Below are 21271 nucleotides of genomic sequence, written 5' to 3'. Positions count from 1 at the left end.
GATTGATGATGGTTAAATACAGTAACTGCAATATACTTTCTCACCACCAGAGTTCACCAACAAACAAGGGTTAAACTGTAGTCACTGCCGCAACCTGCAATTTTTTTATTTTTTTTTTACCACCAGATGGCGGTATTAGACTGATGGTCAAATACAGTAACTGCAATATACTTTTTCACGACCAGAGGGCGCCAACAAACAAGCATTAAACCATGGGTGTCCAACCTTTTGGCTTCTCTGGGCCACATTGAGTGTAGAGAGCTGAAAGCTCTACTTAATTTGAACTCTCTTAGTGCTTTCTTCAAGCACTCTGAAGATGTTCACATCATTGGACTTGATATATATACACTATATTACCAAAGTATTGGGACGCCTGCCTTTACACGCACGTTGACTTTAATGGCATTCCAGTCTTAGTCTGTAGGGTTCAATATTTAGTTGGTCGACCCTCTGCAGCTATAATAACAGCTTCAACTCTTCTGGGAAGTATATCCACAAGGTTTAGGTGTGTGTCTATGGAAATTTGTAACCATTCTTCCAGAATCGCATTTGTGAGGTCAGGTACAGAAGTTGGATGAGAAGACCTGGCTAGCAGCCTCCACACTAATTGATCTCAAAGGTGTTCTATCGGGTTGAGGTCAGGACTCTGTGCAGGCCAGTAAAATTCCTTCACCCCAAAATCGCTCATCCATGTCTTTGTGGACCTTGCTTTGTGCACTGGTCCAAATCATTTGGTGGAGGGGGGATTATGGTGTGGGGTTGTTTTTCAGGTGTTGGGCTTGGCCCCTTAGTTCCAGTGAAGGGAACTCTTAAGGCGTCAGCATACCAAGACATTTTGGACAATTTCCTGCTCCCAACTTTGTGGAAACAGTTTGGGGATGGCCCCTTCCTGTTCCGACATGACTGCCCATCAGTGCACAAAGCAATGTCCATAAAGCCATGGATGAGCGAGTTTGGGGTGGAGGAACTTGACTGGCCAGCACAGAGTCCTGACCTCAACCCGATAGAACACCTTTGGGATGAATTAGAGCGGAGACTGCGAGCCAGGCCTTCTTGTCTAAATCAGTGCCTGACCTCACAAATGTGCTTCTGAAGGAATTGTCAAACATTCCCATAGACACACTCCTAAACCTTGCGGACAGTCTTATTCTACACATGGAGGGCCAACTCAATATTGAACCCTATGAACTAACTGGAATGCAATTAAAGTTCATGTACGTTTGAAGAAAGGCGTCCCAATACTTTTGGTAATATAGTGTATATAGTATAAAAACGTGTTTTTATTTTACGTGTTGATGCGCACTCATTGTGTGTATTTTTTCGTGGGAAGGTATTGCATGGCTTCCACACAATCACCGGCCTCTGAAGCTCGTTCTGAATGCAGATGGGAGATTAGGAGGAATGTCTAAATCTACTCTGACTGCCTATTTTCAAACTAAGGCTCCATGTACACGGGACGTTGTTAAAAGTCCCTTTGAATGCTGGAATTTTTAGGACGTTTGAAACGTCCGTTAGGTCGCGCTTGCACCCGCGTTTAGCGGGCGTTTGCGTTTAGAACCGTTCCTAGAGGTCAAAAAAATGATTCCCCTTTAAAATGGAAAAACGCGAACACTAAACGCGGGTCATCACGTTCGGTCGCGTTCGTTTTTGCGTTTGAAACGCCGGGAAACACACGTTCGAACGCAAATAATTGCGTTCCAAAAAATGTCCCTGAACTCAACTGCCTGCAAATGACTGTAAACGACCTGGTGTACATGGACAGATAAGATAAAATGTAGATGGGTTCAGGGGCTTCTGAAAAAAACGCCCAACTGCTCCTAAACGGCCATTTACAACGTCCCGTGTACATGGACCCTCACATTGATCAAAATAAAAAAGATTTTTTCTTTCTTTTGATATTTTTTGTTTATAGACTGCATAAAAAATAAATCATTTTTGCAAAACGGTATTGCCAAAAGAAGACATATGCAATAGGCATATGCAAGTAGAAATCATATTTTTTTTCCTCCTAATTGCCCTCATGTATGAGTATTCAAAGTGATACCTATGCATATTGATGTTTCTAACTGGTTTTTACATTTTTATTGACCAATTTCAAAAGACAATAGATATGAACTGCTTGAGGTGTACTTTCTTTTTTTAGTATGGGTCCTTTTTAGTGCAGCGCTACCCTCATAGGGGCCGCTGGTGAATGTAGTCATCTCCCACCCTGCACAGCCAGGCACACACATTTCTAGTTGCTTAGAGACAAGAAGTAATCCTTGCAATTTTGTTTTTTTTTTATTTAGGGAAATTGAACTTGGATGGGGATGGGTGCGTACGGGAATGCCCACTTGAATTAAGGAAATTGGTAGGGACTTAACTATATACACTCAGGTATATACAATTTCTTCTTCTCAACCTCCAGCATATACACTTACTTGCAGACTATCACAAGCTAGCACTGATGTGAGGATCTGACACTGGCTTTGTGAGACCCAAAGCAAATGCCCTTTGCAGGCAGGGACCCCGGGCCCCTATGGTGTAGCAAAAATGAGTAGTCCTTAGTGCTAGCTGTCCTACATGTGGTTACTGCTCTCTGTACCACCTCTTCAGGCACTGACAGCTCTGCTGGCTGCATCTGCCCCTTTCCACTGCCTGTGCAACCACTGTCCTCCTGACTGGTTCTGCACCCATCCTAGACTGCTCCATCCCAGTCCTCTCAGGTGTGCCTCCCAGTCCTCCTGACTGTGTGTCACTCACCAGCCCTCCTGGCTGTTTCTTGTTCCTCCTGAAGCCTTGCCGGTCAGTGTTCTCCTTGCTCCCATGCCTCCCGTCCAGGACACCTCTGTGTTTGAGAAGGGCCCTGTCTGCACCCAAGCCCAGGCCCAGGGTCCGCCCCCCCAGACTGAGGAGCTCCTTAAAAGGACACTGACAGCCCAACACTCCATCTCCAGCTTCCACCCGAACAACTCCTCCCCAGCCAACCAAGCCTGCATAAATTTACCTACACTACAAAAAACTATCTACAATTCCAGCACTAGAGGGTGCTACACTAGTTTTTTGTTTTTATAAAGTAGAACAGGAACAGGAACAGAAGTCTTGTTCAATTTTTTTGCTGTCTGTGTCCCTCCCTATTTGAGCAATTGACCTTCGTATAAAAAAAAGTTGTGACTAATCCAACATTTTAGAATTGTCACAACAACAAGAGTTTAGGGTAAACCTTCTAATGGGGACACCTATTCTAATGACTATTGTGTAACAGAGAAATGTTCCCAATTTTGTAGAGATTTTCCCTCACTTTCTGTCGTATCTCCAAAATAAGAAATTAAGGGAAACTTCCTCAACAGGACACAGATAGCAAAAAATAAACTGATTGAAATGTCTTTACTTAATAAGACACTTTTTAAATACGTCATTGACATCTATTAGTCATTTATAGATGTGACAATCTGGTCAAGTGTTTCTCAACCTTTTTTCAGTCAAGGCACCCTTTAAAATTATGAACATTCTTGAGGCACCCTTTAAAATTATGGACAGCCTTGAGGCCCCCATTCCTAAAATGTAAAAATGGCTAATAGCTTTATATAATGCAGCATTATCCACACATGTAGGACAACCGACGTTAGAGGTGCAAGTTGGTATTGTTACTCTTCTTCCTCAGTTTTTCTCCATCAGCTAGCTAATGTGACCCTAAAACTGATGGAGAGAGGCAGGGGAGGGTCAAACAAGCATGCTATGCAAGCAACTAACGTCCTTCTTATCAACTGATGATGCCATTGGTCATTAGCTGGTTGGCAGCTAGAAGGTCATAATGGTGCACAATCGAAAACTGTGGCTTTTTGTAACTAAAAGGCAGGCTTCATCCAGCCATGCCTTGTATACAATTTTTATGTAATTTTTACCCTTTTCCTGAGGTACCCCTGAAGAATCCTCAGGGCACCCTGGTTGAAAAAGGCTGATCTGGTGAACAGAACATTTATTTAACTGAAAATGCCATGGTGTATGCTGGAAGCAAACTATCTTATAAACCGTAGGGGTCCTAGTCATCTATCTAGATGCTGGGCTTTTGCCTTTTTTATGCCTAGTGGAAATTATTATTCTTATTATTTTAACCAAACCAGTGGAGGCCTGTTGCTCTAGAAGTATTTATGCTGCCATGTCAGTTTGTCCTCCTGAAAGCAATTTTCTTTCTCACTTTCTGCTGCCAATGGTGTATAGATTTCCAGTGGGAACTGGAGCCATATCTTCCTGGGGTAATGCTGCTGGCTGTACAATAACCTCTTTCTGCTGCCAATTTCTACACTTTCTTACACAATTTCTATTCAGTTATTTTAAATGATACTGAAGTGACTGAATTCCCTGTCTTAAAGCGGAGTTTCGGCCTCAAATACCTTTTTTAACTAAAAATGCCCCTACAATACTAATCCATCGCCCTTTACAGAACCGCTATTCTCATACTTACAAGGTGTACAGTATTGGATTTTAGTCAAAATCTTACTTTTAAAAACGCTGTCTGAGCGCGGCCATTCTGATCTTAGTCATATAGTATATAGTATGTACAGGGAACAAGACTAAATTCAAAGCAAAAAAAAAAAAACAACCCCACCAGATGTATACCTATTGCTTTATATAACAGTTTCTTTCTTTTCTTGTCTTTTTTTTTTTATGTGCAAAAAAAGTGTTTACACTCTGCCTTCTTTCTTTTTTCAGCATGAGAATCACAACCACTATCAGCATTGTTCATCATCTTGCACCCATGTACTGCCTTACTGTCTATATATTATCTTTTTTTATTGTATGAAAAATATGCTGCAACTGTACAATTTCCACTGTGTCATAATGCTAGATTTAATTGTTGCTTTTTTACTTTGTGGAAATTTCTAAAAACCAATGCCCCTTCTGGGTGAAAATGGGTCCTGCTGACTAGTGATGATCGAACGGTTCGGGTCGACCATCAGTTCGACCCAAACATTGGGTGTTCGAGGTTCGGCAGAATTTAGAACTTTTTGCTGAAAAAGTTCGGAATTCGGCAACCAGAACCGACCAAAATGCAATGGGCCAGGAAATGGGCTTTAAAAGCCTGTGATTGGACCAGAACCATTAGTAAAAGCCAATTGAGGGGGCAGGAGAATGCTAGGAATGTGATTGGAGTGACTAGGGGGTCCCTAGGCCAATCATTAGTGAATACGCTCCCCGGTATATAAGATAGCCCCCACCAAATTCCTAGCATTGTAATACAGGGACATGGAAGAGAGTGGAAGCAGTTCTGTTAATTTTACTTTAAAAGTGTCATTTTGCATTTATTAGTGTGAGGAAAGGGATATCTAGTGTAGTTAGGATGCTCTTTTACACTTTAGTTAGATGCAAAAATTTAGTTTCTGTAGAGAAAGTGTTAAGTGCCAGGGTGACCGTAATGTAGTGTAGGGTGAACTGACACTGACTGCTATGGCAGGGTGACCAAACCCTTCCATATCAGGGTGACCGTAATGTAGTGTAGGGTGAACTGACACTGACTGCTATGACAGGGTGACCAAACCCTTCCGTATCAGGGTGACCGCTATAGAGAAAAGATTGTTTCTCTGAAGTCACATTCGGTGCACTAATATGGCTTCTCGCCGGTCAGCTTGCTTTTTGGCTGCAGGCGTTTATAGGGATTTTTTCAGCACATGTTTGGAGTCAGGCATGACATCTGAACATGTGAATAGGGGGTATATATACACACACATGTCTGTATATATACACCTGCACATATATAGGTGTGAAAGGAGCAGAAAACACTACTTGCGCTAATGAAATAATTAACACCAATATAGTTACGCTCCTATCACACCTATATATGTGTAAGTGTAAAATACATATAAGTGTGTGTGTATATATACCACTATACACAAGTTCAGATGTTTTGCCTGCCTCCAAAGAACCCAAAAAAATGCCCAAAAAAACGCCAGCACCACAAAAAAAAACACCCAGGTGTGTTGTTGCAGTCATTTTTTGGGGGTTTTTGGAGGCAGGCAAAACATCTGAACTTGTGTATAGTGGTATATATACACACATACTTATATGTATTTTACACATACACATATATAGGTGTTATAGGAGCATAACCATATTAGTGTTAATTATTTCATTAGCGCAAGCATATATTTCTGCTACTATCACACCTATATATGTCTAGGTGTATATATACATATAAGTATGTGTGTATATATACCCGTATACACAAGTTCAGATATTTTGCCTGCCTCCAAAGAACCCCAAAAAATGCCCAAAAAAACGCTAGCGCCAAAAAAAAAAAAACGCCCAGGTGTGTTGTTGCAGGCATTTTTTGGGGGTTTTTGGAGGAGGCAGGCAAAACATCTGAACTTGTGTATAGTGGTATATATACACACATACTTATATGTATTTTACACATACACATATATAGGTGTTATAGGAGCATAACCATATTAGTGTTAATTATTTCATTAGCGCAAGCATATATTTCTGCTACTATCACACCTATATATGTCTAGGTGTATATATACATATAAATATATGTGTATAAATACCCGTATACACAAGTTCAGATGTTTTGCCTGCCTCAAAAGACCCCAAAAAATGCCCAAAAAAAATGCTTGCTACTAAACCGGCAAGGTGTGAAAAGAGAGAAGCCACTATCCTGTTCTATAAGTGACCTAATACAAACAATCTTTTTTTTATGGTTCTGGACATGCTACGGAACTGAAACTTCACAGGTACACTTTTTAGACCCCCCAGATACTAAATCCAAAGACATTTTTTTTTCAATAATTGGCTCTCTATCAAAAATGACAATTTTTAAGAACTTTTTTTTGTGTGATTAATAGTCCCTGGGGTATGATCCAGAACCCTGGGCACTTTTTAGGGGCATTTATTGGGTTTTAGGGCTTCAAAATGGTGTTTTTTGATTACCGAAGTTCGGGTCCCATTGATTTCAATGGGGTTCTGAAATCCGGGCCGAACTTCCGGGAAGTTCGGATGTTCTGGCCGAACCGAAATTTTGAAAAGTTTGATCATCCCTACTGCTGACAACAAAGACATACAGTTCACCCTAGAGAGGGCTTTGAATATTATTATTTGTTATAGGTACTTTATGTATATATATAGTACATTCATATCAGTCCCTGTCTTCAAGGAGCCTAAAATCTAAGGTCCCTGTCAGGGTGCCAGGAAACCAGACCACACGGGAATGCAGGTAAAATGAAGCAGTTTATTGGAGGAAAAAACAACAATAATAATCGCACAGCAACAGTGAGGAAATGTGAGCAGGAACAATCCAGGGTCAAGTCCAGGTGCGGGTAATAATCCAAGCCGGGGTCGGATCCAGAAGTGGGTAGTCTGTCGAAGCCGGGTCGTCTGCCAAAGCCTGGTCATCAGCCGATGCTGGGTCGAGAGCCAGGAGAGTCGTCAGCCAAGCCAGGTCATGCACGGAGGAACACAGAGAACAAAAGACTGCTAGCAGAGATGCAACATGGAGCACATACACAAGGCAATGATAGCATCCCAGCAGGTGATATAGTCAGGTGTGTGACATCATCAATGTGCCACGCCCAGGCAGCAGGAAGTGATGATGCAATCAGAGTCTATAAGAGGCAGCAGTCTGAACATGTCCAAGATGGCTGCCAACAGGAGGGCAAGGTAAGACCTTGACAGTCCCTAACTCACTTTCATACATATACTTAGATTTTGACAGACGTTATTTAACCTACTAGCGTGTCTTTGGGAGGAAATTGGAGTATCTGGAGAACACCCCCACATGCAGAGAACATGAAAACTTTAGGAAGGTTGCTCTGTGGTTGGGATTTGAACCAGCAACCCTAGTGCTGTCAGGTGTAGGTGCCAACCACTAAGCCACTGTTCTGCCCCATAATATTTTAACAATGTTAATTAGCCACTTTAGCCCTGTCATAGACTTTTTGCTGCATACTGAGGTTCACTAAGGTTCTATGCAATTCAGGACAGCTTGTGTCTTAACTTAGTTTTCTGCCTGTTGATTTGGTACCTCTACCATCTCTTTGATTTTGACCCTTGCCTGGTTTCTGACCCTACTCCTGCCTTCAGATTTGGTACCACTTATGCTGCCTCCATCTTGTCTTGATTAAGACTTGCTAGTGAAGATCTAGCCTGGGTAAGGACTCCTCTGGATCCAGGGGCTGACTGGCAACTTTCGGCCCAGGGGGCAAGTACAAACCAGAAGCCCATGGTGCAACAACTCAGCCCCTCTCCCTCTCCCTGGGCTCCTCTTGACCCCCCATTCCAGGCTGAAGCTCCACTCCAGGTAGTCTCTACTCACGGACCGTAATCTGGGTTCCCGACCTGGCCAGCAGGGGGCGGTTGGTGGGAGCTGGGACAGCTTGGTTGGGGCTGGCTGGGGGAGGAGAGTCTCTAGTAGGGCATGGAACTGGCCTCTGATCAGAGACAGTTTACACCATACATGCTGAGGAGGTCTGCGCTCTGTCCATGTATTCAATTCATACTCGGTAGGTCAGTGAGAGGGACTTTTTACTTCTCTTTACCAGGAATCCTTTAGGCATGTCTTTGGCAGAAGCGGTGCAGCCTTTTTATGGGGCATAGGAGCAGCCCAGGGGGCAATTGCCCCCCTGCCCCCTGGCCCAGTCCCCCCCTGTCTGGATCCATGAACAGGTAAGTGTCCTATTATTAAAAGTGAGTAGCTAAAGAATTTTGTAGCTGCTGACTTTTAATTTTTTGAGTAGACTACCTCTTTAACTCCTATTCAGCACCTCAGTGCTTTTTGTTATACAACTGTGACATGTGTTTGTAATAGGGTTGTACTGATACCGTTTTTTTATTGGCAAGTGTGAGTACCGATACTTTTGGTCAATTCGCAGATACTGAGTACCAATACTTTACAGGGTGAGATTTGCGTCAATAGAAAAAACATTGGCGCAAATCATGTTGCAAAGAATCGCACGTGGTGTGTGTTTTCTACCAGATATGTGCTGTAAATTTCAAAATGCCCACTACATGGCACATTAATACCTTTCTACACACACACACACAGGAGCAGTGGGGAAAGCGCATTCGATTCGGACAGAAATCGCACCGCATTCTTGTTAAAATTGTGTGCAATTTGCACCCCTTCATTTTGTATTAATGCAAATCACACCGCAAAGTATCGTTTTCGGTATCAGGAGCATGTGAGCGAGTACCGATACCAGCTCAAATGCCTGGTATTGGCACAGATACCAGTATCGGTGCATCCTTAGTTTGTAATCTCATTTTTTTCCATACACTAAATAATACAAATTATCGAAACAGAAATTCCCAAAAAACAATAAAAGTCAATTTAACAAAAAAAAAATAAAAAAACACAACTAAAAATGCTTAATAAAGATGGGGTTACGTATATATTTAAAATAAAGAGGAAAAGTAAAGTGTCATGTTTACTTTCTTTCACTGTTCAGTGACACCACTGTAAACTACAGGAGGTATTCTGTTGTCCAGGAACACTTCCTGTTCCAGGGTAACAACTCCGCTTTTTCAAACAAACAGTAGACTAAAGCCCCGTACACACTGTGACAGGAAGTCAGGTAAATCTGGGAATGTAGTCACTGAGAGGAGACACATTCCCACCTGCTTTGAAAGTTCACTGATACTATAGGGTGTTGGCTGCAGAGAGAGCCAGCAGGAAGTTGAAAACCATTCAGCTGTTCAGAATGAGGAGATCAAGGACTCTATAATTTGTCCAGAGAAAATCTATTGAGTGCTGCCTCCTGTCGCTGTGTGAGCTGGGAAGAGGAGGACAGACATACGTGTACCTCCCGACGCCGTGTGGGCATGGGAGAAGGACTGCTGCCGCCTGTCGCCGTGTGGGCTGGGAGAGGGGGACAGTCGGATGTGTGCCTCCCGACAAGCTGGTGAGCATGGGAGAAGACCCCCTACAGCGATGTGAAGCTAAGGAGGGTAACCACGAGTGAAGACGTCTCAAAGGTGAGAAGACAAATGTTCCATGTGAAGAGTGTGAAGAGAAGTGTTCCATGTGAAGAGTGTGAAGAGTAAAGGGACCTGTTAAATGAACTATGTTCAATGTGAAGAATCTGAAGAGTAAAGGATCCTGTTATAAATGAACATGTGCTGTGTGAAAGAAAACAAAGGGACATGTTCAATGGACAATGTTTGTGCTGTGTGAAAAGCAAACAAATGGACATTTGAGTGTCTGCTGTAGGATCAGCAGTGTCGGCCCAACAGTAGGTTGGAAAGACTTCTTAGGTAGGTTCCAGCTGTGAGAAGGTAGCCGCCCACAGAGGCAAGGATTTATTTTGTGTTTTATTTTATTTTGGATGTTTTGCTGCATACAGCCTGGTGAAGAAAACACCATTTAATAAACCACACTGTTTGTTTGCAAGCACTTGTCGGCTATCTCTCTGTGAAAACGCACCCCCAAAGGGGTCATCCACGCCTACCACCGAGCTAATCCCTCACATATGGTGGAGGTATGCAGTGGGCATAAGCAGAGATCCCTGCAAGGAAGTGCAAATGTTTGATGAACTTTGTCTGGTGCATGAGATTGCACAATCTATGTGTGCAGGAGAGAAGATCCTGACAGAAAAAAAAAAAAGTGTTTTAAAGAGACAGCGGTCTCAAAATTATTTGATGAACTTTGTTGTGTCTGGTGCAAGTGACTGCACAAACTGTGTGTGCAGGAAAAGAGATCTTGCAAGAGAGAGAAAAACTACATGTGTTAAAGAGACAGTGGTCTGAAAAATTTTTGCTGGACTGTGAAAAATTTGTTTGTGGAGTTATTGAAGATGGGGCGTTCAAAACGCCTGAAGAATGCAAAGATAGATGAAATGAGAGACCGGATTCTATGGATGGAGGGGATGTTGCCGTCTGAACCAGCCCCATCCATGCCTAAAGAGAGTCTACTAAAGAGGAAGGTTGTTGTCCCTAGCAACACTGATGAAACCGCTATGGAGACGCAGTGTGCTCAGATGAAAAGTAAACTCAAAATGGAGGAGATGTTGAAACATCTGATTATATCAAATGCAGCTCAACAGCAAGCAAATGCAGCTCAACAGCAGGCAAATGCGGATTTTCAGCAGAGCTTTGCAGCTCAACAAAAGGCTCATCAAGAGAGCATGGCAGGCTGGAAACAGAGACGCCAGCAGCCAATGGAGGCCATCGGTTTGGAGGAAACCGAGTATGTGTGCAGGGCTGAGTTGGATGCCTTGCAACGGAAAATGGAAGAAAAGGAACAAGCCTTGGAATTGCTTAAAATGGAGCATAGAAACTTGCAGGAAATGAATGAACTACTCAAGTCTCATGTGTTACAGTGGGAAGAATCCACTGCTCTTCTTTTGGTCGAGTTGCAAAAACGCAGAGAGACTATAATGGAGAAAGATACCATCCTCATGGAAAAGGAAAGTGAAATTCAGACTTTGCAGAAGCAAAGTATGGCTGATATGTTGGAGTTGCGTAATCAGCTGGAAAAAAGTCTTCAGTGTTTGGAAGTTACAAAAATAGACCTGCAGGAGTCGCAGGAACAGAATGTCGCTCTGAAAACGACATTGTCTCTCAGCGACAACGAGAAAAGTGAAAGAGAAGCTAAATTACTGAGTACTGTGTATGAGCTCACTACTTTAAGCAATGTGGTAGATGAATGGCGTGCGGACTGTGAAAGTTGGAAAGGGGAAGCCCAACGTGTCCAGCAGCAGTTAAAGGAGAAAGAAGCCTGTGTGGCAGAATTACATTCTTATTCCCAGATGCTAGCCAATGAGATGAAGGCTCTTATGCAGGGAAAAGGAGATTGTGAACATAAGAGGGAAAAAGTAGAGGCACAGCTTCTGGAATCGCAAGTCAAGGTGTCAGAAGGTGACCGATTGTGTGCTAAGCTGTCAGAGAAGGCAAACCGACTGCAGGTTGAGTTGGACAATGTTACAAATCAGCTTTCTCAAGCAGACAGCAAATCTAGAGAAATTGCGGAAGATTTTTCTATCTTGGAATCGCAGCTGCAAGACACGCAGGAACTCTTACAGGAAGAGAGGTGTCAAAGGCTGAGTTTTAGCACAAAGCTCAAACAAATGGAAGATGAGAAAAATGGCTTCCTGGAACAATTAAAAGAGGAGGCGGAAGCAAAGAAAAACCTATCAGAGCAAGTCGCAACATTGCAAGCTCAGATAGCGGTTATGAAAAAACGCATGGAAGAAAGCGTTGGTTCATTACAGTGTGTTGAAGATGTGAAAAAGAAGTTTGATCAGATGCTTGGTGAAGAGAAGAATGTGTCTGCAAAATATGCAGAAGAACGCGCACGTGCAGAAACGGAGGCGCGTGATAACGAGAGCAAAGCCCTGTTCTTGGCTCGCTCTTTGGAGGAAGCTCTAGAGTGTAAGGCTGAACTAGAAAGTGTTAAACAGCTGCGTACAGAAATGGAAGAATTGGTCAGCTCCAAGGATGATGTTGTGAAAAGCGTTCAGGAGCTAGAAAAGTCTAAGCGAGCCTTAGAACAGCAACTAGAAGAGATGAAGATTCCGTTGCAGGAACTGGAAGAGGAATTCCAGGCAACAGAGGATCTGTCCCAAAGAGGGGATAGTGTGCCTGATGCAGTTTTTAAAAGGATCAGTGTTTTGGGGTCTGTCCTGAGTGAGCCTCAGAAATGTGACGACATGTGGCTTGAATCACCCCTTTGGAATAAACCGTTCCTTCAAAAACTTCAAGCATTGGAAAATGTATCATTAGAGCTTCAGCAAACAAAGGAGCTGAGTAAGAAATGTGGTGATTTCTCAGTTCAGGCTGAAAACCTAGTGGAGAAAACTAAGGCTGTTGGTGAAAACGTGAAGCAAATGAATAAGTGCCTTTCAGGGAGTGTTTCCAAAATGGAACTGGTGAAAGACGGGTGGCAGAAGTTTGATCGTGATCTTGAGATGCATTCCATGTGGAATTCAGATAGAGAAAAAGAACTAGGTGACCTTGAGCGGTCAAATAGTTCAGCAGAAAGTGCATTGAAGAAACCTGTAAAAGAATGTGTTGCAGTTCCATGCTTCTTCACTGATGCAGAGAGGAGGTCTATAATGGATACCACCCAGATCGCTGGGTTCAACTGTGTTGTTGCCTTTAACCCCGATGTTGGTGGAAGGAAAGTTGATGATGTTCTGGTTGGCTACTTCTGTGAAGAGTTTGGCAAGAAATATAAACTGAATATCAAATCAAATAGTAGGCCTTTACTGCGACTCGCTCAGGAGGGCGAAAAGTTTAAGAAGTTGATGAGTGCAAATGCTTCAGATCTGCCTATGAATATGAAATGTTTGAATGATATTGATATCTCTGGGAAAAGGAACAGGGGTCACTTTGAAGAAATGTGTGACAGCCTGTTGTCTCAATTGGAAAATCCTCTGCACAGCATCTTAGAGCAAGCAAAGCTCAAGAAGGAAGATCATTCCCTTTTACAACAAAAAGTCAATGATTGTGTACAGATGTATGGAGAGGCAACTCAAGTCACAGAGGGATGTCAAGAGTCCCTACTTGGAACAAAGCTTAGTGAAGCAAAGGTTCTCAAAGGTTTGTGGAAAACATTTATGGATTGCAGAGAGAGGCGTCTTAAGAATGTTGAAGACATTAAGACTAGCCCAATTGAGTTGCCTATGGATCACGGTCCTCCATGGTGGATTGGACAGACGGTTATGAGGGACAAGCTGTCTGACATTTATGAGAAAGCTGTCAATGAAGATGACAGAAACGAGAAGGAGCAAAATGATGCCAAAAATGCAGTTGAAGAATGTGTATATGAGATGAGAGACAAACTGTGTGGCATTTATGAGAAATCTGTCAATGAAGATGACAAAACAGTTTCATCCGGAAGCTTGAGGATAATAGGAGGCTTATCAGTGAGTCAGCAGTGCCTGACACATGCGTGCCTGGAAATATGTGTCCCAACCCTAGGGTTGAAACAAGAGGGGGGGGTATGTGACAGGAAGTCAGGTAAATCTGGGAATGTAGTCACTGAGAGGAGACACATTCCCACCTGCTTTGAAAGTTCACTGATACTATAGGGTGTTGGCTGCAGAGAGAGCCAGCAGGAAGTTGAAAACCATTCAGCTGTTCAGAATGAGGAGATCAAGGACTCTATAATTTGTCCAGAGAAAATCTATTGAGTGCTGCCTCCTGTCGCTGTGTGAGCTGGGAAGAGGAGGACAGACATACGTGTACCTCCCGACGCCGTGTGGGCATGGGAGAAGGACTGCTGCCACCTGTCGCCGTGTGGGCTGGGAGAGGGGGACAGTCGGATGTGTGCCTCCCGACAAGCTGGTGAGCATGGGAGAAGACCCCCTACAGCGATGTGAAGCTAAGGAGGGTAACCACGAGTGAAGACGTCTCAAAGGTGAGAAGACAAATGTTCCATGTGAAGAGTGTGAAGAGAAGTGTTCCATGTGAAGAGTGTGAAGAGTAAAGGGACCTGTTAAATGAACTATGTTCAATGTGAAGAATCTGAAGAGTAAAGGATCCTGTTATAAATGAACATGTGCTGTGTGAAAGAAAACAAAGGGACATGTTCAATGGACAATGTTTGTGCTGTGTGAAAAGCAAACAAATGGACATTTGAGTGTCTGCTGTAGGATCAGCAGTGTCGGCCCAACAGTAGGTTGGAAAGACTTCTTAGGTAGGTTCCAGCTGTGAGAAGGTAGCCGCCCACAGAGGCAAGGATTTATTTTGTGTTTTATTTTATTTTGGATGTTTTGCTGCATACAGCCTGGTGAAGAAAACACCATTTAATAAACCACACTGTTTGTTTGCAAGCACTTGTCGGCTATCTCTCTGTGAAAACGCACCCCCAAAGGGGTCATCCACGCCTACCACCGAGCTAATCCCTCACAACACGTACCGAATGTTGGCCGAACGATCGGCCGTCTTTTGTCCGGTGCTGTCCTGTCGGTTGAAAAGTGCTAAAGACTGCACACAAATTTTGTCGGCCAACAACAGCCGACTGCAGAAGTGATGTCATGTGATGGTTAACTTTCCTTGTGTTTTTTCTTTTCTGAGCATGCCCAGTCTTGCTAATCTGCTGTTTGTCGGTCGAATTCTGTACTGACTGGTGAACAATCGGCCGTTCTGGTGACGGCCAACAAAAATTTTATGGCCTGCACGACAGATTCTGTTCGGCCGAAAAGTCACTGTCGGTTGTTTGAAGCATCAAACTAACAAGCCGACAATCGGCCGATCGCTCGGCGGCCGAATATTTACGGCCGACAATCGGTACGTGTGTACGGGGCTTTAGTGAACGTTGTCACCTTGAACAGAAAGTGTTCTACCAACAGGAAAACAAATGCAGTCACCACACCTAATGAATGGTAAGTTGCAAAATGTTAAAATGGTGTTCTTGATTTTAGATACACTTTAGCCTGGTATTCTGAATTCCACAGCTTTTTTACGCTTGATATAAAAATAAATAAATAAATAAATAAATAAAATAATGCTAAAATTAAGTACACACTATGAAGAAATCGGACATTCGATTTTCCACAAAGGTGCGTATCATGACAAAGGCAATAGAAGGCAAAGGGTACACATGATCCGAATATAGGCTGGTTCGGCAGGTAACCTCTTCATTTTTTTATTCAGCCAGCTGGGTTGAACAAAAGAAAAAGAAATTACATGTGTGAATGAGAAAAATTGGAGGAATGATTTGTTGATTTTCCACTAATGTGCGTATCATGATGTAACCAAGAATAACTTGTGTTCGAATTCTTGAACAACAAAAGAAAACATAGCTATTTAGTAGTAGAAGAAGTGATGTAATGATCATACACATTTTTTTTTCTATTCAAAATTTTTTTATGATTACTGTAGACATTGAAAGAGAAAACAGAACACAAAAATCAGACGTGTTAAGTTATGATAAACGTTTTTCAGCTTGTGCCTTTTTTATTTAGACGGTCAGAATTATCTGTGGAAGGCACTCGTCTAATGAGATCAATACAATATAATAATAATAACAATAATACAATATAATAATCAACCAATCATTCCCCGTACAGAAATTTTCATCTGATTTTCTTATTGTGTGTCTTGGTCATTAGAGTAATCGTTTTTTGGCAAATATTGGTAAAAATAAAAACAAACTATAGATTTGTAACATAAAAATTGTGCAATTGTTAAAATATAAATACATGTGCAAATGTGCAAAATTATGTGCCAATCCAATACCAAATTCCTACAAATCCATACATAAATTAATTCAAGTCCATCTTATATTGCAAAGATAAAAATATAATTGTATGTGAATATCAAAAGTATCAAAATATAAAAATATAAAATTTAAAAATATATGTGAATTATTGCCAAAGTTCTGTGATAGTTCTTTTTCTAAAAAACTTTTTGTGCAGGTGCTTTCATAAAAATTAAACGGTGACTGGTAAAAGTGCAGGTGCTCGATGCCTTCTTCCCATGCAGCAATCTATAAAATGGGTAACTTACCAGATGTAGTGGGTCTCATATACCTTACAGCACTGAGACCAATCGAGCTTGAAATGGCAAGTTCCCTTTAAGATCCTCCTATGCTGCTAATGATTTTTCATTCCTCGCAGTTCTCAAGGCAGCTCGTGGTGTCAATATGAAAGGAAAATAAAGGCTCCAGAAAGTGTAGTATTGTACATCGAAGTTTATTCCCAGTGTTAATTGTTAATATAGCAGAGTTTCAGTAGGATCCGGCAAGGATCTATTGCAAATACTGTCCGTGACAATAAGTGATACCATGCAGAGTGGCGAGCGAAGGTAAATCCGGCTTGCGTTCCAATGGGTCACGTTGTTCGGTCCACGTTCTGGCGCGTTTCGTCACATCCGGTGACGTTTTCAAAGGCTATTGGCAATAATTCACATATATTTTTAAATTTTATATTTTTATATTTTGATACTTTTGATATTCACATACAATTATATTTTTATCTTTGCAATGTAAGATGGACTTGAATTTATGTATGGATTTGTAGGAATTTGGTATTGGATTGGCACATAATTTTGCACATTTGCACAGATATTTTTATTTTAACAATTGCACAATTTTTATGTTACATGTTTTACTATTTTAGCAAGCGCGGTAGATAGCCCTATTTTTAGGACTATTTTCTCTCAATCTATACCGTTTACACTACTGCTGCTGCTATTTAAACATACTTGTTATCATTTATACTTAAAGCACTCATTCCTAGGCACGGGGAGTACAACTTTCTTTGAAAGAGGTACTTGCTCTCACATTTGCCTCAGTTGTTTCTATTTTTCCAGTCTAAAAATGCTATATACTATAACATAATTCCTAGTATAATAAAAATCCACCCATGTTTACACAGTGTTTGGACTTGGACCCTTGTGATAGGTTCATAAATGATGTCCTTTCTAATTTAATTATATAGTCATGCTTCCGTGCATGGTTTCTTGATAACACCTCAAAATTTTGGTTTCAACAAAGCTACTTTCACATCTTTATTTCTCAGTGTATAAATAAAAGGATTCAAGAAGGGTATGATGACTGTGTATATGAGGGCTATAAATTTGTCATAGTCAGTAAATCTTGGTCGGATATACATAATTATCACTGTTCCATAGAACAAACTGGTCACAATAAGATGGGATGAGCATGTGGAAAAGGCTTTTTTCTTTCCCTCAATGCACTTGATCTTTGAGATAGTTAATATAATATGAATATAAATTATTATGATAGCAGAAAATGGAAATAGCCCAGCGAATACAGTGATTATGCTGGTGACCACATTGCTATGGAATGTATCAGAACATGACAAGCTCTGCAAAGCAGACAGGTCACAAAAAAAGTGATTGACTTCATTGGATCTGCAAAATTCCAAACTGGAGGTAAAGATTATTGGAATTAAACCAATAAGAAAGCCACTGACCCATGGAAGAATTGACAGCCGTATACAAATTTTAGGAGTCATAAATGATCCATATCGCAGAGGATTATTGATTGCTAGATCTCGATCAAAGGCCATAACAGCAAGTAGATAACATTCTGTTACTCCAAAGGCGTTGAAAAAATATAATTGTGTAAAACAATTAACAAAGGAGATAAATCTTTTGCTCGAAATTAGGCTGGATAGCAATTTTGGAATTGTAACTGATATGAACATAATTTCTAGAGCAGAGAAGCAACTTATAAAGAAATACATAGGAGTGTGAAGAGATAGCTCCATTTTAACTAAGAGAATAATTGCAAGATTGCCAGAGATACATATAATGTACATTAAAAGTATCACAGTAAATAGTATGACTTCAATCTGGTGATAAGTGGAGAAACTCAGCAGAACAAATTCTGTCAATGTGGTCTTGTTGTTTGTCTCCATGCCATAGACGTTCAGGTATAATTACCTGATTATGAATCATATTAGGAATCACTGGTTTCTAGAATGATATTAGTAAAATCCTTAAAAGTCAGTTTAAAGAATTTTTACATTTCATAGGCAGAGGTTTAATGGACCTCTATCTCTACCCAAACAAACATCTATTCTTTTTCTGCATCTTATAAAAAAGAGAAACTCCGAAAGTGGACAGCTGGAACATTTCCTGCAGACAAGTATGCTTTAATTTTTCAAACTGCTTTTTTAAAATTCAGTTTAAATATGTTTACATTTTTATTTTACTATAACCCCTTTTTATACTTTATAGTTCCACCATATTTTTTTAGCACTTTACAACCTACAGAAGGGTTACCAGAATATGCTGTTTGAACAATGAAAGGAAAAGTGAGAGAACCCTGCCAGAAGTTTTCAGTCTGAAAGAAAAGGGAAAAGTGAGATATGAGAAACAAGTGCCAGAAACACGAAAGAAAGCTACTTACTAAGGGGGGAACCTCTGGGTGAATCTAAGATGGAAAAGGACCTGGGGGTACTGGTGGACAACAGGCTTGGCAGTGGCATGCAATGCCAAGGCGCTGCAAGCAAAGCCAACAAAATACTGGGATGTATAAAAAAGGGGATTCGCTCCAGAAATAAAGAAATTATTCTCCCACTCTACAAGACTCTGGTCCGGCCACATCTGGAGTATTCTGTCCAGTTCTGGGCACCGGTCCTCAGGAAGGATGTGCTGGAGCTGCAGAGAGTCCAGAGAAGGGCAACAAAAATAATTAGGGGAATCGAGGACATCAGCTATGAGGAAAGACTACAAGCACTGAACTTATTGTCTCTGGAGAAGAGACCCTTGAGAGGGGATATGATATCAATGTACAAATAATGTACTGGTGATGACCCTAGCATAAGGAACAAACTTTTCAGAGAAAGGGAATACAATAAGACACGTGGCCAGTAAGGATGTGGAATTCTCTTCCACAAGCAGTGGTATCAGCAGGGAGCATCGTTAGTTTCAAAAAACTATTAGATGGGCACCTTAAAGACCACAACGTACAGGGGTATACAATGTCTGGTTAACAGCAAATACACACACACATCATAGGTTGAACTGGATGGACTGATGTCTTTTTTCAACCTCACTAACTATTGTATATGTACAAAATATCTGCAATGTGTGTTTAAGCAGTGCTGCCAGCATCTGATTGTACTATGATTTGTCTCCTTTCTTCTTTCCAATTTTAAGGCTGGATGAATTATACACATTGCAAGGATTTAAACATTTTTTTCCAGAGCTTTAGCTGCTTTTTATTTGATGAAACTGATATAGGCCATACTATGTCCTTAACCAAACTGACAGCTAAGAGAGTTTCCTTTATATAAAACCACATTATAAGCTGCGGTGTTGTAATATAATATGTGCAGGCCCTACACCTTTTTAGTCGCAAGGACTAACTAAACTATCCCTGTTGCAGAGGATGTCTGTAGTTTGATCTCAACACCTTTGAAGACTTCTTGAAACAGCCATACATCAATATCTCAAGGAGGATAACATTTCTGGAAGGGGGGGGGGGGGTTCTGTATGTAGGCTTGGTAAACCAATGTGATTTAATCATTATGAGTATGGTAATACAGTGCAAGCTTTTGTCATCAATAAGATCACCACATTTTTTATTTTCTGTTATTTTCTGGATGTTTACAACTCCTAATTCTCAGATAATGATGAGATTCTGGTTCGCAGCTACCTTATGTTGTGTATTTAAAAATATTGGTAATGCATTGTCTGGAATTCCAACTTGTGGGAAACTAAAAAAAAAAAAAAAAAAAAAGTAAAAGACAGAATTGTTTGCCTAAAGTAGCCAAACACCTTTTTTTTTTTTTTTCATTTTCTCAGCTCAGGTTTATGAATAAAAGGTTAAGCATGACTGATTCCAATAGGCAACACTCCTATTCCCCTCCGTTTTCATAAACAAGGTCCATTGATAATGAGCAAGAATTAAAAACATTTTTTCACAAAAAAAAAATAATGAATATGTATTATATATTATATTAAGTAATTCAAAAAATACTCTTTCTTAGCTCTTTTTTAAGGATTTGGCCTACCTTAGATTTTGTAAAATATGAACTCATAAAAGCTGTAACAATAACAAAATTCACAAAGACTACAGCAGAAACATGTTCAGTGGGTTGGATTAGAATTTCATGTGCCTTAGCTTTTATATAGTGTATGTATTGGATATTTATGAATTATTATTTGCACACAGGGGGAAACATCCTTTGGCATTTTAATAATTACTGAGCATGAAGAGTTTGGGGATTTTGAAGATTAACACAATAATGTTGGTAAATAACTCTAAAAGACAAATTTATTTTAAAGTTAAAATTTACCCTTAAAACAGGTTTTCTAATCCTCCTGAAACAGGAGTGAACTTCCTGGTATTTTATGGTTCCTACACAGTCCTATGGCAAGGGGATGCAGGAGAATATGGCTGAACTGACACGGACCCTTTCTCTCACTCACCTTCAGCTTTTTACAGGCGCCTAATTTAACCACTTAAGCCCCGGAGGATTTGGCTGCTAAAGGACCAGGGGTTTTTTTGCGATTTTTTACTGCGTGACTTTAACGGACAATTGCGCGGTCGTGCGACGCTGTACCTAAACGAATTTGACGTCCTTTTTTTCCCACAAACAGAGCTTTCTTTTGGTGGTATTTGATCACCTGTGCGATTTTTTGATCACGCGCTATAAACAAAAAAAGAGCGTAAATTTTGCAAAAATAACAATATTTTTCACATTTTTTTATATGAAATTCCCCAAAAAAAAAAGTAAAAATCAAAATTTTTTAACATTTTTCGGCCAATTTGTTTTATGCTACCTATGTTTGGTAAAAAAAATCGCAAAAAGCGTATTTTGATTGGTTTGCGCAAAAGTTATCGCGTTTACTAACAAAGAGAAAGATTTTTGTC

At 40.8% G+C, this 21271-nt stretch overlaps 1 protein-coding gene across 1 annotated transcript; it reads right to left on the bottom strand.

Annotated features, from left to right (window-relative positions):
• Positions 1–17393: 17393 nt before the first annotated feature.
• Positions 17394–18305, bottom strand: LOC309569160 (olfactory receptor 6N1-like; the record flags this gene model as incomplete). Its single annotated transcript, XM_082274921.1, has 1 exon — positions 17394–18305. The coding sequence occupies one exon, from the start codon at positions 18303–18305 to the stop codon at positions 17394–17396; it is 912 nt and encodes a 303-aa protein (XP_082131047.1).
• Between the last annotated feature and the right edge of the window lie 2966 nt (positions 18306–21271).

Source organism: Pelophylax lessonae (genome assembly GCF_965119305.1).
Source record: "Pelophylax lessonae genome assembly, chromosome: 13".
Classification (NCBI taxonomy): Eukaryota; Metazoa; Chordata; class Amphibia; order Anura; family Ranidae; genus Pelophylax; species Pelophylax lessonae.
Note: the sequence above shows the minus strand (reverse complement) of the source record. Positions and strands in the feature narration are given on the sequence as shown.